The sequence below is a fragment of the Acomys russatus genome, chromosome 3, assembly GCF_903995435.1.
Source record: "Acomys russatus chromosome 3, mAcoRus1.1, whole genome shotgun sequence".
NCBI classification, from domain to species: domain Eukaryota; kingdom Metazoa; phylum Chordata; class Mammalia; order Rodentia; family Muridae; genus Acomys; species Acomys russatus.
Genome location: NC_067139.1, coordinates 7,870,089 through 7,884,461, shown reverse-complemented (window position 1 = coordinate 7,884,461; position 14,373 = coordinate 7,870,089). Strand labels below are relative to the sequence as shown.

The 14,373-nt window shown below is 47.0% G+C and overlaps 4 protein-coding genes across 4 annotated transcripts in view; 2 read left to right on the top strand and 2 right to left on the bottom strand.

The window, feature by feature from the left end:
• LOC127209563 (uncharacterized) overlaps positions 1 to 14,373 on the top strand; it is a 63,600-nt gene that overhangs the window by 5,429 nt on the left and 43,798 nt on the right. Inside the window, exons 2-3 of the mRNA XM_051169257.1 lie at positions 1,768 to 1,775; positions 13,958 to 13,986. Coding sequence (XP_051025214.1) covers positions 1,768 to 1,775; positions 13,958 to 13,986 — 37 coding nt within the window. The remainder of the gene's footprint in view (positions 1 to 1,767; positions 1,776 to 13,957; positions 13,987 to 14,373) is intronic.
• LOC127209440 (histone H4) lies at positions 7,072 to 7,423 on the bottom strand. Its single transcript, XM_051169085.1, has one exon. It carries the CDS (start codon positions 7,402 to 7,404, stop codon positions 7,093 to 7,095), a length of 312 nt encoding a protein of 103 aa, XP_051025042.1. The 5' UTR covers positions 7,405 to 7,423; the 3' UTR covers positions 7,072 to 7,092.
• LOC127209208 (histone H2A type 1-B) lies at positions 8,372 to 8,775 on the bottom strand. Its single transcript, XM_051168804.1, has one exon. It carries the CDS (start codon positions 8,762 to 8,764, stop codon positions 8,372 to 8,374), a length of 393 nt encoding a protein of 130 aa, XP_051024761.1. The 5' UTR covers positions 8,765 to 8,775.
• Positions 9,036 to 9,441, top strand: LOC127209316 (histone H2B type 1-F/J/L-like). Its single transcript, XM_051168911.1, has one exon. It carries the CDS (start codon positions 9,047 to 9,049, stop codon positions 9,425 to 9,427), a length of 381 nt encoding a protein of 126 aa, XP_051024868.1. The 5' UTR covers positions 9,036 to 9,046; the 3' UTR covers positions 9,428 to 9,441.

Here is a 14,373-nt window from a genome sequence, read left to right as displayed (position 1 = left end):
CTAGTCATGGGTCTGGTTGGAGGCCTACACTATCCTCACTGGGACTGCTGTCGGATATCACATTGTTGCCATGTGTTAAGGAGTTTCTTAATCTTTGAATCTGCTGGTCCAGCCCCTTCATGTGTTTCGTCAGGTCATACATGAGGTAGATGTTGGGGTGCAGTTGACTCAGAGCCCTGGATCAGAGCCCGCTCCCTTGCCCTCAGGGCAGGGTCCACTCTCCTGCTCCCGTGTCATCATGTCAGGGCCAGCTCTCCTGTTCCTGTGTCCTCAGGGCAGGGCCAGTTCACCCACTCCCTTGTCATCAGGGCAGGGCCAGTTCACCGGATTCCAGGTCTCAGGGCAGGGCCAGCTGTTATCATGGCATGGCCGGCTCTCCTGCTCCGGTGTGTTTAGGGCAGGGCCGGCTTGTTACACATTTTTAAACAACCACTTCCAGCAACTGAAAGTACTTATACCTTGGAATTTTTTAAACTTTTATATATTTTTTCTATTTGGGACCAAATGAGTGACAAAGGAAATCTTTTTAGCAGCTGTCTTCCATCTTTAAAAATAACCTAGGAAAAGTTGTTTAATGTCTTCATAGTTAGTGTTGGCCCAGAAATGTTGTTTGTTTGTGTATTGGAGAATGGTGAAGTTTATGAATCCTTGGTTGGAAAGACTACGTAAGTCATGAAAGAAAAAGGACTGGAAGTTCCACCAGTCCTCCCCTTTGCTGGGGCTGCTTAGAGCAGGCATGGAGTGGAGCAGAGGAACTCTCATGTGGGAACTCTCTCCCTCGGTTTCAATGGCAGCACCTCTCCTGTGACAGGCGAGGGGGGAGGGGGGAGGGGAAGTGGGGGGGGAGAGGGGAAGTGGGGGGGGGGCTCCTTACCACCACCACACACACAACCAAGCAAGCGAGGAAACAAGGAAGCAGTCCTGCTCCAGAACGGAGGTTGGGGCCTTTCCCTGAGTGACCTGGCAAGCCTATAAAGGATTCAGGTCCCCAACAGGAAGGGGCCCAGGCCTTAAGGCAGGCTGGGGGAGGATCCCACACCAGAGGAAGCCATTGATCAACACAGAAATACAACTGACAGAAACACACACAAACATACACACAACAAAAACAACCAGGGCCACCACACATTCAGAGAGATCCAGTGACATCTCACTTGGACCCTAGACAGTGGATGGGCAGGGGATTCCGACCTCTCCTACAAGTCTAAACAGAAGGCACCTGAACCCGACCTACCTCCAGAAGTGAAAGACCAAGTGACGTTTTAATTTCGTTCCTTTTAGAGTGGAGGTGTCAGATCCTCTGAAGCAATGAATGCTGAAAAGGAGCCCTAGAGCCCTGGAACACCGCCCACCCCTACCACATACTACCGGGTATCTCCATGTATGGTCTTTGGAATCTCAGTGGGATCTCTGTGGGAAAGACTGTAATCTTTGTCACAGGTAAAAGCAGTCTTGGCGGGCTTTACTCTTGGGCACCCCATGGATACCTTGTGATAGACTGCATGGAGCCATTCTGGGCCTGGAATTCAGGAAGCAGACCTGGGGACTCCACCTGGACTATTGTTTTTCTAATCAGCCCTCAATGGGAGAAGGAGACTGCCCCTTGCATGCGACACAGGCAGGCAGGCAGGCGAGGAGAGGACAACAGGTTGAGATGGGGCTTGGCTCAGTGAACAGGCTAGACCAGCACATGAAAGGGAAAATTTTTAGTTAGCATTAAAGCAACCAGAACAGAAGAGCTCTCAGCTCTCTAACTCATAAGTGCAGGTCGGCAGGTATGCTAGCCCAAGGTCCCAGATGATAAGTCACAAAGAATGCGGAGCTAAGAGACAGAGGCCTATTGAGTGTTCCAGGGACCGGCTGGCCGTAAAAGATAGGGAGGGTACACAAGGACAAATTCCTGAGAGAAACAGGTACCGGGCATGGTCGAGTGAATAATGAGCCAAGACCCCTCATCCGATCTTATGGTGTTTGCTTAATCCCCCCTTGAGGCCCACACACAATGTTCCAGGTTTGAGTTTAACCCAGATGTGTCGTTTAGCTCAGATAAACATCTACCCTTGGGTTCTGAGAAGAACAGGAACCAAGGAATGTTCCGTGTGATTAAGTCTGACCTTACCCCAGATCTGCCTATGCAATTTGCTGATGTTCAAATGTTTGAAACAACCAATCGTGTGTGGCCGCGCCAAAACTTCCCGCCCCCCCCCCCCCCGACCTTTGATTATATAAACCCCAAACCCCTGGGCTTCTGGGTCGACTCCTCTGTCTCCTGCGTGAGATATGTGTCAACCCGGAGCTCCGCCAATAAACTACCTCGTGCGTTTACAGCAAGATGGTCGTTTGTGTGTCTTTGGGTGCGCGCCATCCCGAGCCTTGAGTGAGGGTCTCCCTTCGGGGGTCTTTCACACGCAGGCCAGAGACACCTAAGGACCTGTCTCGTGGAACGGATACCAGAAGGTTCACTGTTTTTTCCCTCTTGTGTAAGCTAGTTGGGTTGTACAATAAAATTTAATTGTTAAGAAACAGAGCCTACAGATCTCCAAAATTTTGGATTGTATTCACTAGAAAAGACTGCTCAGACATGAGCTTAAGCCAATAGAAAGCTGTCAGCTGGGAACTACACTGGGTATTTGGTGTAACGGCGTAAACCCATGCTTTCCACAGTGTGAGCGTGGAAGTGCAGAAGCCATGTCCTGGCCTGACATACCTCACCTAACAAGAACAGTTAGCCAAAAGTAAACCTGTAGAATTCTAAAGGCAAGGTTAGTACTTTTACAGACTTTCCCAGACAGACCTGTGGGCATTGATTACTTAGGTCTTTGTTTTTGTTTGGGCAGGTGGTGCTGTCTACGTGCTGGGTTTCTGGCCTGAATGGCACTTCCATCATGGAGTCAGCTGAGCTAGGGTCTCTGGACCTACCAAGGTCTGGAGCCCATTGAGCTCTTACAAAAGAAAGAGCAATGGAGAATAATGACTTTGTGGGAAATGTATAATTTAGGGGCTTGGTGGTTTAAGAGGATTTACTGCTCCTCCACAGAACCCCAATTGGCAATCAGTGGCCCACATGGCAGTTCACAACCCTCTGTAAGTCTAGCTCAGAGCATCCAATTCCCTCTTTTGCCCACCACACCAGACACACATACACACATTTGCAGAAAACAGGCACTGGCCCTGTTCACACAAAAACTCAGGTGAGCAGTAATTGGATTTCACACAGAAGGTTTTGTTAAGTCCTATTACTTTTCACTGGATGAATTTATTCACATGGATTAGAATAAATTTTTCTTTTCTTTTCTTTCTTTCTTTCTTTTTTTTTTGGTGTGGTTTTTCGAGACAGGGTTTCTCTGTGTCACCCTTGTTGTCTTGGACTCAATCTGTAGATCAGGCTGGCCTTGACTCACAGAGATCTGCCTGCCTCTACCTCCCGAGTTCAGGGATTACAGGCGTGCGCTACCACGCCTGGCTAGAATGAATTCTTACAGCTGTGCATAGTGGTGTCCTCCTGTAATCTCAGGAGTTGGGAATCAGAGGTGATTACGGTTTGCATTGTGAGTTCTATGACAGCCAGAGCTACATAGTGAGACCCACCCAGTGTCTCAAATAAAAAAAATAAAAAAATAAAAAAATAAATAAATAAAATAAAATTGTTCTTACTACATAGCTATCATGATGAGAGTTTAATTTATTTCCTCCACATAAAGGTGGAGGGGAGGGAAAGAAGTGACTCCCTAGCCAGGCACAATGGCGCTCGCATTTAGTCCCAGAGGCAGAGGCAGAAGCAGACAGATCTCAGTGAGTTCAAGGCCAGCCTGGTTTACAAATCAAACTCAAGGACAGCCAAGGCTATATAGGAAAACCCTGTCTTGCAAAAACAACAAAACAAAACAAAAACAGGGACTCCTTAAGATTGACTTGTATCCATGAGTTCGCTGCACACATGATATACACACATTAGTAAAACAAATGTTTTAAAGCAAGCAAGTTCTTCGTCACTTGATAACCATATCACTGAAATAGACTACAACAAAAGATGAGAGTTATTGGAGTATACTACACTGTTACACATACGTTGCAGGATTGGATCATATTTGGAACAATTCAGGGTCTTTGTTTCCTGAACTTTTGAAATACCTTCCTGCTACTATTTGAAATCACATTACTGAGAAACAAATGTGATAGGTAAAACAATATTCTAGAATGTGTTAGGTATAGATAAGGAGTAAGTTGTACATGTGTGTTTACCTAAAGATTAGCATTCGTAACTCACAATTAATATAGGATAATCCCAGATGTTAAATATGCATAAGATGAACAAGGCATGGTGCCCCAAGCCTGTAATCCCAGTACTTGGGAGGCAGATGCAGGCAGATCTCTGTGAGTTCAAGGCCAGCCTGGTCTACAAAGCAAGTCCAGGATAGCCAAGGCTACACAGAGAAAGCCTGGCTCTAAAAATAAATAAGTAAGTAAATAAGCAAGCATGAGATATTTATTGTCTTAGTGACTTTTCTTTTGATTCAAAGAGACACCATTACTGAGGCAATTTATAAAAGAAAATGTTTATTGAGACTGCTGATTCCAGAGGGTTTGAGTACATGATCATTGTGTTGTGGAGCATGGCGGCAGGACAGGAAGGCAGCAGAAAAGCAGGCAGGTAGACAGCAAGCAGCAGGCAGCAGGCAGGCAAGCAGCAGGCAGGAAGGCAGCAGGCAGGCAGCAGGCAGCAGGCAGCAGGCAGCCAGCAGGCAAGCAGCAGGCAGGCAGGTAGGCAGACAGGCAGGCATGGCTCTGCCAACAGTAGCTTAATGCTTACCAAGCAAGCACTTGGCCATGTATAACCTCTTGAATAATGGAAATACAACTCCTTGGTCCAGCTACTTTCCACTTTGCCAAAACTTGAACACTTTTCTTCACTGTAGAATCCTAACTCAGCAAGGAGAAGGACAAAAACGCATGGCTGTGTGGTCTGCATGCCTGCCTGCACTCTCACCCGGAAGTGCTCAGTTGCATTTCTTTTCCTTTGATATATGCTTTGTGTTTGAATTGGTTTAATAGACACTATTTCCATGGTACTTTAGTTGGAATGATCTGGTGAGCTAACAGTTTATTTGGGCAGTTACCAAGGCTCAGAATACCGTTCTACACACAGAACGCCTGAGAACGGAGAGTGGGAGCATGGGAACTCTTAAGTATGCCAAACCCAAAAGGATGGAAGAGCGAGGTCATGCATGGAGGTTTGAGAACTTGTCAGCCCACATTACCTGTTGTTTGTTTTGTTTTTTTAAGATAAACCAAGGGAGTTTCTTGAAATTGATTATAAGTGTAAAGGGCAGAGGTTTTTTTGTTGTTGTTCTTTTGTTTTCTTTTGTAGACAGGGTTTCTCTGTGTAGCCCTGGTTGTTCTGGAACTCACTCTGTAGACCAGGCTGGCCTCCAACTCAGAAACCTGCCTGCCTCTGCCTGGAGTGCTGGAATTATAGGAGTTTGCTACCACCACTGCAGGGCAATTTTTTTTTTTTTTTTAAAGATCCAGCTGTCTTCAAACCTGTAGGGCATTTTCTTAATTAGTGATTGATGGGGGAAGGCCCAGCCCATTGTGGGTGGTGCCATCCTTGGGCTGGTGGTCCTGGGTTCTACAAGAAAGCAGCCCAGCAGGCCGTGGGGAACAAGCCAGTTAAGCAGCGCCCTCCATGGCTTCTGCTTGAGTGCCTGCCTCCACTCAAGAGTGGAGTAAACAGAGTAAACCTTTTGTTCTCCACGGTGCTTTGGTCACGGAGTTCATCACAGCAATAGTGATCCTAAGACAAACGTGGACTAGTGAGAGACCATTAGATCACTTAGATCCCTAAACAGTTATGGGTCTGGGGTTGTGGCTCTGTTGGGAGAGTTGCTCAAGAGTTTGCCCAGCAAGTGGAAGCCCTGCGTTCAGTCACCACCAGTGCATAAACTGGGTGTGACCCCACAGATCTATAATCCCAGCACTCTGGGGGTGAAGGAAGGGGATAGCTGGATCATTGCTCAAACCTACACACTACAAAACAAGTTCGAGACCACCCTGACAGCATGAACTCTCTCTCATCTTAAAAAACACAACTGGACATGTGAAAAAAGTGGGGAGTTGGATATATTTTAGAAGCTATGGAAGAAAATGTCAGGTAGAGCTATGGACTTGGAAGTCATTAAGAGATGCTATTTAGGACCCCAGGGGTTGAGTTTGAACAGAAAGAATATCGTAGTCTGACAGTTCCACACACAGGAAGTGAGTGTTAGATCCCAGAAAACCCAGACATTAGAAAGAAGTTAGTGTGAAACACTTGGGATGTGTCTCCAAAGGGACCAGCAATCTTTGGAAAATGCTAGAAACTCCTAATGGGGGTGAGCCATCCAGAGATTGATTTAATCATTGAAAGAACCCACGGTGGAGCCTGACTTGTAGTGAATGCCTATAGTACACGGCAGAGGCAGTAAGATTACAAGTCCAAGGTCAGCCTGGATGATGTGGGAAGGTGTCTACAGGACCCAGGATTCAGTTCCCAGCACGCATACCTACATATTTTGATACTGAAGGCAAGATCTAGCTAAACTTAATTTTCAATCGAGATAAATCTGCACCCCGTACTTGGAAATACAGTTTCCTTTACCTGAATCTCATCAATGCCTTAGTAACTTCTTGGAAAGCATCAAGACATTACCATTAATTTCTTCTAAACAAATATAAACTGTTTATTCGACTTGACATAATTTTAACAGATCCCATGAAGACAATCTACTACTGTAATAAACTCTTTAAAACATGGCTATTTTACAAAATTACTCCCCCACCTAAGAACTGCACAACATAGCACTATGATTGTATGCAGAATAGAACATAGTGGGGGGGAAACAAAATTCGCGCACATGACAAAATGGTACTTAGCTTAAATGGTAAATGTTTTCATATGGGGATTTACGACACCGACCCAAAATAAGGTACAGGTTTCCAAGGTGGCCGAAAAACTGACAAGTCCTAGTAACAATGCCGCAGCCCTTCCGGAAGTGTGTGGGTGGCCCTGAAAAGGACCGTTAGCGAAGAGCGAGCGGGAATCAAGCCGAGAGCTCAGCCGCCGAAGCCGTAGAGCGTGCGTCCCTGGCGCTTGAGCGCGTAGACCACGTCCATGGCGGTGACAGTCTTGCGCTTGGCGTGCTCCGTGTAGGTGACGGCGTCGCGGATCACGTTCTCCAGGAAGACCTTGAGCACCCCGCGGGTCTCCTCGTAGATGAGGCCGGAGATGCGCTTGACTCCCCCGCGCCGGGCCAGGCGGCGGATGGCGGGCTTGGTGATGCCCTGGATGTTGTCGCGCAGGACCTTGCGGTGGCGCTTGGCGCCTCCCTTGCCCAGGCCCTTCCCGCCTTTGCCGCGGCCAGACATGGCTGAACACAAAGAGGAATCGGATTGACGGCCTTGGCGCCGCCGCAGGTCTCTCTTATAGGGAACGTGCGGACCGGAGTGAAAACAGGAAGCGCAGGGGCGGGAAATGCCTGTGTTGGGGGAGGAGCCCTCAGCGCGGCAAAAGCCCAGCGGCTCATTCTTTTCAGCCTTGGATATGAATGAAAAGGAAGCAAATTCCGCCATCTTCCCTTATTTACGTGTTTCCCTTTATCACTTTGTCTAGGACGATGGTATTTGAGATGCCTTTTAGTGAATCAAGCAGTAAATTAACGAGAAAAATGACTAATTGTGCCAATCAACTAAAAGTTCTATGAGATGTATTCATAATGGGAACCATTTTAAATGCTGTCAGTGTTTTTCACGCTCATTTTGAGAGTCACCTTACTGTCGCCGTGTAAACTCGGATGGTTTCCAATTCAGATGTCTGGCTCTCCGTAATGCCCGGTTTCTAACAACACAGGTTGCGAAAGTCAGGCAGGTTTTGAAATCATCTAAGTACAGGAAAACTAAGACCATATATTTGAAATAAGAGTACAAATGCTGAGGGAATTCCAGTTATAAGTTTGAAGGGAACCAGATTGCAAAAATAAAAGCACAAACTACTTAAGCTGAGGTTTCTTCAGCCATGTCTCCTTGTCACAGCCCACTAGGGGAAGTGGCCCCGTTAGCGGAGACAGACGAGTCTTTGCACCGAGCCCTCCCTGCTTTATTACTGAGCCTTGAGGAACGCCGTACACTAGGGAGTGGACACCCATGTACACTGACTGGAAAGCCACGTAACCCGTGGCCATCAGGGGAGAAACTAGCTCAGGTTGAAGGTGTTAACGAGGGACAGTGGGGTTTCTCCCCTTCGAAGAACAAAGGGAGATGTTACACCTCCTTTCTTTGAAAACGTAGGTGGCTCTGAAAAGAGCCTTTTTTATATACTAAGAAGTAGAGACCGGACTTATTTTCCCTTGGCCTTGTGGTGGCTCTCCGTCTTCTTGGGCAGCAACACCGCCTGGATGTTGGGCAGGACGCCACCCTGCGCGATGGTGACGCGTCCCAGCAGCTTGTTGAGCTCCTCGTCGTTGCGGATGGCCAGCTGCAGGTGACGCGGGATGATGCGCGTCTTCTTGTTGTCGCGGGCCGCGTTGCCGGCCAGCTCCAGGATCTCGGCCGTCAGGTACTCCAGCACGGCCGCCAGGTAGACCGGGGCGCCGGCGCCCACCCGCTCCGAGTAGTTGCCCTTGCGCAGCAGGCGGTGCACGCGACCCACGGGGAACTGCAGGCCGGCGCGGGACGAGCGCGTCTTGGCCTTGGCGCGAGCCTTGCCGCCCTGCTTGCCGCGTCCAGACATCCCGAGGTGAAAACAGCCACTAACAACTCAACGCCCGGAAACCGAGCGAGCTTGCCCTTTATCGTTCTCTCTGGCATCGAAAAGGGGCCCATGCGATTGGCTGGCTTCCTCTCTTCGTCTAGACCAATGGAAGCGCTTCTGCCGGTGGGCGTTTCGCTTGGGCAAACCGAAAATATTAGCCAATCACGAGTATTCTTCACTGAGCCTCATTTGAATAGACTCTTGTAGAAAGTGAAGGGCTGGCGGCCTCGGTCCCACAGTTGCTCTAGCTGGAGTGTCACTATGCCTGAGCCAACGAAGTCCGCCCCCGCCCCGAAGAAGGGCTCCAAGAAGGCCGTGACCAAGGCGCAGAAGAAGGACGGCAAGAAGCGCAAGCGCAGCCGCAAGGAGAGCTACTCCGTGTACGTGTACAAGGTGCTGAAGCAGGTGCACCCCGACACGGGCATCTCGTCCAAGGCCATGGGCATCATGAACTCGTTCGTCAACGACATCTTCGAGCGCATCGCCAGCGAGGCGTCGCGCCTGGCGCACTACAACAAGCGCTCGACCATCACGTCGCGGGAGATCCAGACGGCCGTGCGCCTGCTGCTGCCCGGGGAGCTGGCCAAGCACGCCGTGTCGGAGGGCACCAAGGCCGTCACCAAGTACACCAGCTCCAAGTGAGCGCGCGTGCTTCACTCATCACCCAAAGGCTCTTTTCAGAGCCACCCACACTCTCAGCGGGAAAAGCTGTGGCACAAGTGTCTCTGTAGTCAGGTTTGGCTTTTAAGTGGATTCATTTGAAGGCCTCTGTGGACACCTTACAAAGGTCTAGGAGTCTTGCGGGAAGTGTTCATCACTGCAAGAAGTGAAAATACAGCCAAGAAAGGAACAGGTACGTTCTTGGCTTTCCCGCTTCTGGGTTAAGTTAATGGAAAAACATGGCAAGAGAGGACAACAGCGCTAAGAAAACCTACAGGTATCTCACTCCCACCCTGAGTCAGGGTTTGTGTGTAGCCTTATGTGTCCGGCACTCGCTTTGTATGTAGTTCAGGCAGATCTCCAACTCTGCATTTCACCTACCTCTGCCCAGAAGCCACTGACCGCTTTGCAGTCATGGACGAGCAAGGGTTACTTTATCCACTGTGTAGGAGTAGAAAGCCAGCCTGTTTTCAGGAAGCTTTATGACTCCAATATGACAGTATGATGCTCTTGGCAGTAAGATCTTGTGCTGGGTCATCAAGATGAATACATGCCACTAAGTACCATGAGCTTGGAGCATTCTTGAGCCTCCAGGGATTTTCTATTCGTGCGTCCCTTGCCTAATTTGTTGTAGAAGTCGACCAGGCAATGTTGTAGACGAGTGGCACTTAACAGTGAGTTTGGTAGGGTGGGCGTGGAAGACCATGAATAAGCCTCATAATTATTCACAATCATTCCTGATGGCCTGTGAATTTGCATCTCTTCTAACATGAAATTCTACCACTAGAAATGTACTGGTTTTAAATATATGTAGAATGTATATTTGAGGTTGCTAAATTTTTTTCCAGCAGTCTAGTTTGTTAAAAAAAAAAAAAAAAGCCGGGTTAGAAAAATGGTTCAACAGTTAAGAGCACTGACTGCTCTTGCATAGGCCCTGAGTTCAATTCCTGGCAATCACATGGTGGCTCACAGCCATTCTATCATGTGATATAATGCCTTCTTCTGGCTTGCAGGTATTCATACAGATAGAGCCCTGTATACATTATATATATATCCTTAAAAAACCACTACGAGCAATCTGATAAATAGCAAATTACACTATATCATCCTGGTTAGGAAAAAACAAACCAAACAACGAAAACAAAAAACCAAAACAAAACTGGAGCTGGGCGTGGTGGTGCACACCTTTAATACCAGCACTCCAGAGACAGAGGCAGGTGGATTGATGTGTATTCGAGGCCAGCCTGGTCTACAAAGCGACAGCCAAGGCTACACAGAAACTCTCTCAAAACAAGCACACACACACACACACACACACACACACACACACACACACACACACACCAAACAACCCAAAAACCCCAAATCAAACCAAAAACAGAATCAAAGGCACCTTTTCACAATAGCGATGACTTTTATGCTTTAGGTAATGCTTTTTAAAAATTCTTTCTGTTCATTTACACATTTCATTTTCTTTCTTCTTTTTGTTTTAGTTTTTAAGACAAGGTTTCTCTGTGTAGCCCATTCTGCCCTGGAACTTGCTCTGTAGACCAGGCTGGCTTTGAACTCAGAGATCCACCTACCTCATCTTCTGGAATGTTGGGATTAGAGGTGTGTGCTGCCATGCCCTGTCGGGGATGGTCTATATAGCCAATATTCAGCCTATGCCAGAGCCTATGTTCCTATTTCTCCAGCAGTCTGCCATTTACCAGACACCAGCTCACCCTGTCATGGTTCAGCAGTTACACTAAAGGTAGTTTAACAGTTAGATTAGATAAAGATAGCAAAATATTTGGTGTGGCAGGATGTTGTGACCTGCTTGGAATTCCTCGAAACTTGAGATAGCCTACAGCTGGGTTGCCATAGCAATATGCTTCCCTGCCCTCTGCCTTATAAAAACTATGTGAAATTTCTCAATAAATGGGATTTGCTCGGAATCCAGACTTGCCCCCTTTTTCGTGTCTTGTGTTCTGTCCCTATACAGGAAACTTCTTCTCCTGAGTGTTAGTCTAACCCCGGCGGGCAGGGGCAGTGCCCAACTTTAGTCATGTCTTTTTCATAGTAGTCTTATAAATGTAAATTACATGTATGCCAACCAAACATCCATTTCCAGAACAAAGGATAGAAGGCAAAAGAAACCTAAAGTCTCTGAATGTTTCTTAGATAAGTGATAAAAATGTATGAGGAAAAAAAAAGGTGAGCCTTGTAAAAAACTTTGTAAAATTTTATTTAGTGAATGTGCGTGTCGCACCTGTGAAAGAGCTACAGGGCAATTCAGCTGCCTTTTCATTTAATGTTAGACTATGTCTTTAAAGTACTGCATTCTGTAAAGACCTCCTCTCACTCATCTATAGCATGGCTGCCCTCGCTGCCGGACATGGGAACGCAGCCCTGCTTACTTTTAAACTGAAATTGTTCTTCTTTCTTTTGACAGGGTTTCACTATGTAGTCGTGGCGGCCTGGAACACACCACGTAGCCAGGCTACACTACCTGCCGCAGCACCTGATTGCTGGGGTAATAAGTGTGTGCCAGTTTATTTTGGGGGGGCTGGGATATTTGAGACACTGCCTCCATAGCTGAGACTGGCCTTCTTATCCTAGTGTATCCCCCCATCTCACCATACCTGTCTATCCTCCTGCTCTGCCTCATGGGAGGCAGGATCAGGAGTGTGCATCACCACTCCATGCTAGACGCAGATCTGGAACAGCCACCCAGTGGTCACACTTCTCTTCCTACTTCTGTGACCAGAGGGCTGAACACTGTCTTAATCCACTGGGCGGGGATGGTGTTCTACACGGCATCAGGAAACGAATAAGAGTTTTGCTTTTTGAAGTAAACAACAGATTGCAATGATGGGGCTGCTGTGGTCAGAAGCTGGGCTGCACACTAGGCGAGCGCCACCTCTCCCGGCCCCAAGAGGTCCTCTTAAATGGCTACTTGGAAGCTGATTCTTTCATTTTATATTAATATAAACATGTTTCCTATGCGTTATAAAAAACACAATTTATAGAATTCAATACAGTACACATATAGATGTAGAAATCTGCCTCATAGCTAACATATACTACAACGTCAGCCAGCAGTGCACTGAAGGATTATTTTCTAGCACACAGTGAGCACTAGGCATGCAGCAATACTGGGAGAAGTGAAGCCCGGCCCTCCCAGACTCTCTATTACAGAGAAATGGACTCCAGAGGTCAATTGTCTTTTCAAAGAGAAGCTAATTTATAGGGGAAATGAGAAATTGAGTTAGGTTCATCTCTGAAAGAAATTATTAGGGCATTCTCACATTTACCACCTCACTCTAGCCAGCCTGTCTTTACCACTTGATTAGTCAGAAACAAAACCAATATGAAGTGCATAGGCCTACAGATATGGACCACTCACAAAACCTGCAGTTATCTTGCTAACTTCTGTAGCCAATGGCTTATTTTCAGCTCAAAGGCCACCAGCTTAGGACCCAGCAAGAGCTGATAACATTTCAATTTGAGCTTAAGGACAGGAAAACAATTTATCAGCCCCAAAGCATGCAGTGAAAGGAGGCAAGGCCTCCTCTCTGTCGGTGGGGACTGTTTCTGTTCTATTTGGCTCTGCAATTAGTTGGATGAGACACACTTCCGGGCAGGAGGACCATCTTCTTTCCCCGGGGTCAATGTTAAACTCCTCTAAGGAGGCATGAAAAAGCTGCACGGGGAACCCATGGGTGATGTTTGACCAACTATGTGGATACCTCATTGCCTTGTCAATATTAACCATGCAACTGGTGTTTAAAAGAGAAAACACGATTTAAAATTAAGAAGAGGGTTGGAGAAATGCTCAGTGGTCAAGAATGCTTACTGCTCCTTGACCCACATTTAGTTTCTAGAACCCACATGGTGACATACAACAGCTTCTCATTCCACTTTTAGAGATCAGCTGTCCACTTCTGAGTCATTTGAGCCCCTGAAAGCACTTGGTGGACATTCACACACTGAGGCACACAGCATAGATGGAAATAAAAATAAAGCACATTTTAAGGAAGAAAAGCCATATGTGGCAGCATTTGGGAGATGGAGGCAGAAGTTCAAGGCTTCACAGCAAAACTCTGCCCCTGTCCCCTAAAAACTAGGAGGAAGAAAAGCATTTTACTAACAGAAGTAAGTAAGAAAGCAATTTAATTTTGTTCAGGATTTCATTAGTGGAGTGTTTGACTCCTCCCTTTTTTTTCCGGTCTTATGTTGAAAAGTAGATTCAATAATCTACTTTTTGTCCTATCATCCCTACATATCTCTATACTCCCCTTTCTTTCTTTACAACCCCTTTCTCTATACCTTTTAATGACAATATATATCTATAGCCCAAGAAAGCAACCAAAAACCTACCGAACCCCCCTTGAGGGAAATGGGGCATTTTTCGCTTAAAGTTTTTAAAAGCTGATTTGGGGCAGAGGATACTTGTAGGGGGGCAAATAAAAAATGGTTAAACATACTGGGAACAATCTGATTTTTAACAATTAAACTTTATTATACAAGCCAACTATCTTACACAAGAGGGAAAAAAGGTTAAAGGGAAACACGAGTGAGTGAACTTTCCGGTATCTGTTCCATGGGATGGGTCCCTAGGTGTCGCTGGCCTGTGTGCTGGTCTGGCCTGTAGGCTGATTCTTTCCCCATCCACGTGGGCTCAAGCCCAGTCCAAACCTGCTGCGTCCTCTGCTCCTCTCTACCTGTTTGTCTCTCACGTACAAGGGCCAATCGCCTCCTCCCATCGAGGGTCGATTAGAAACACAGTAATCCAGATGGAGTCCCCTATCCGATTCCTGGATTCCAGGCCCAGGATGGCTCCACCTAGTCTATCTCAAGGTTAGTCTCAGGGAATATCTGTGGTGTGTCCAAGGGCAAAGCCCACCAAGACTGTTTTCACTTGTGAGAAAACTTACAATCCTTCC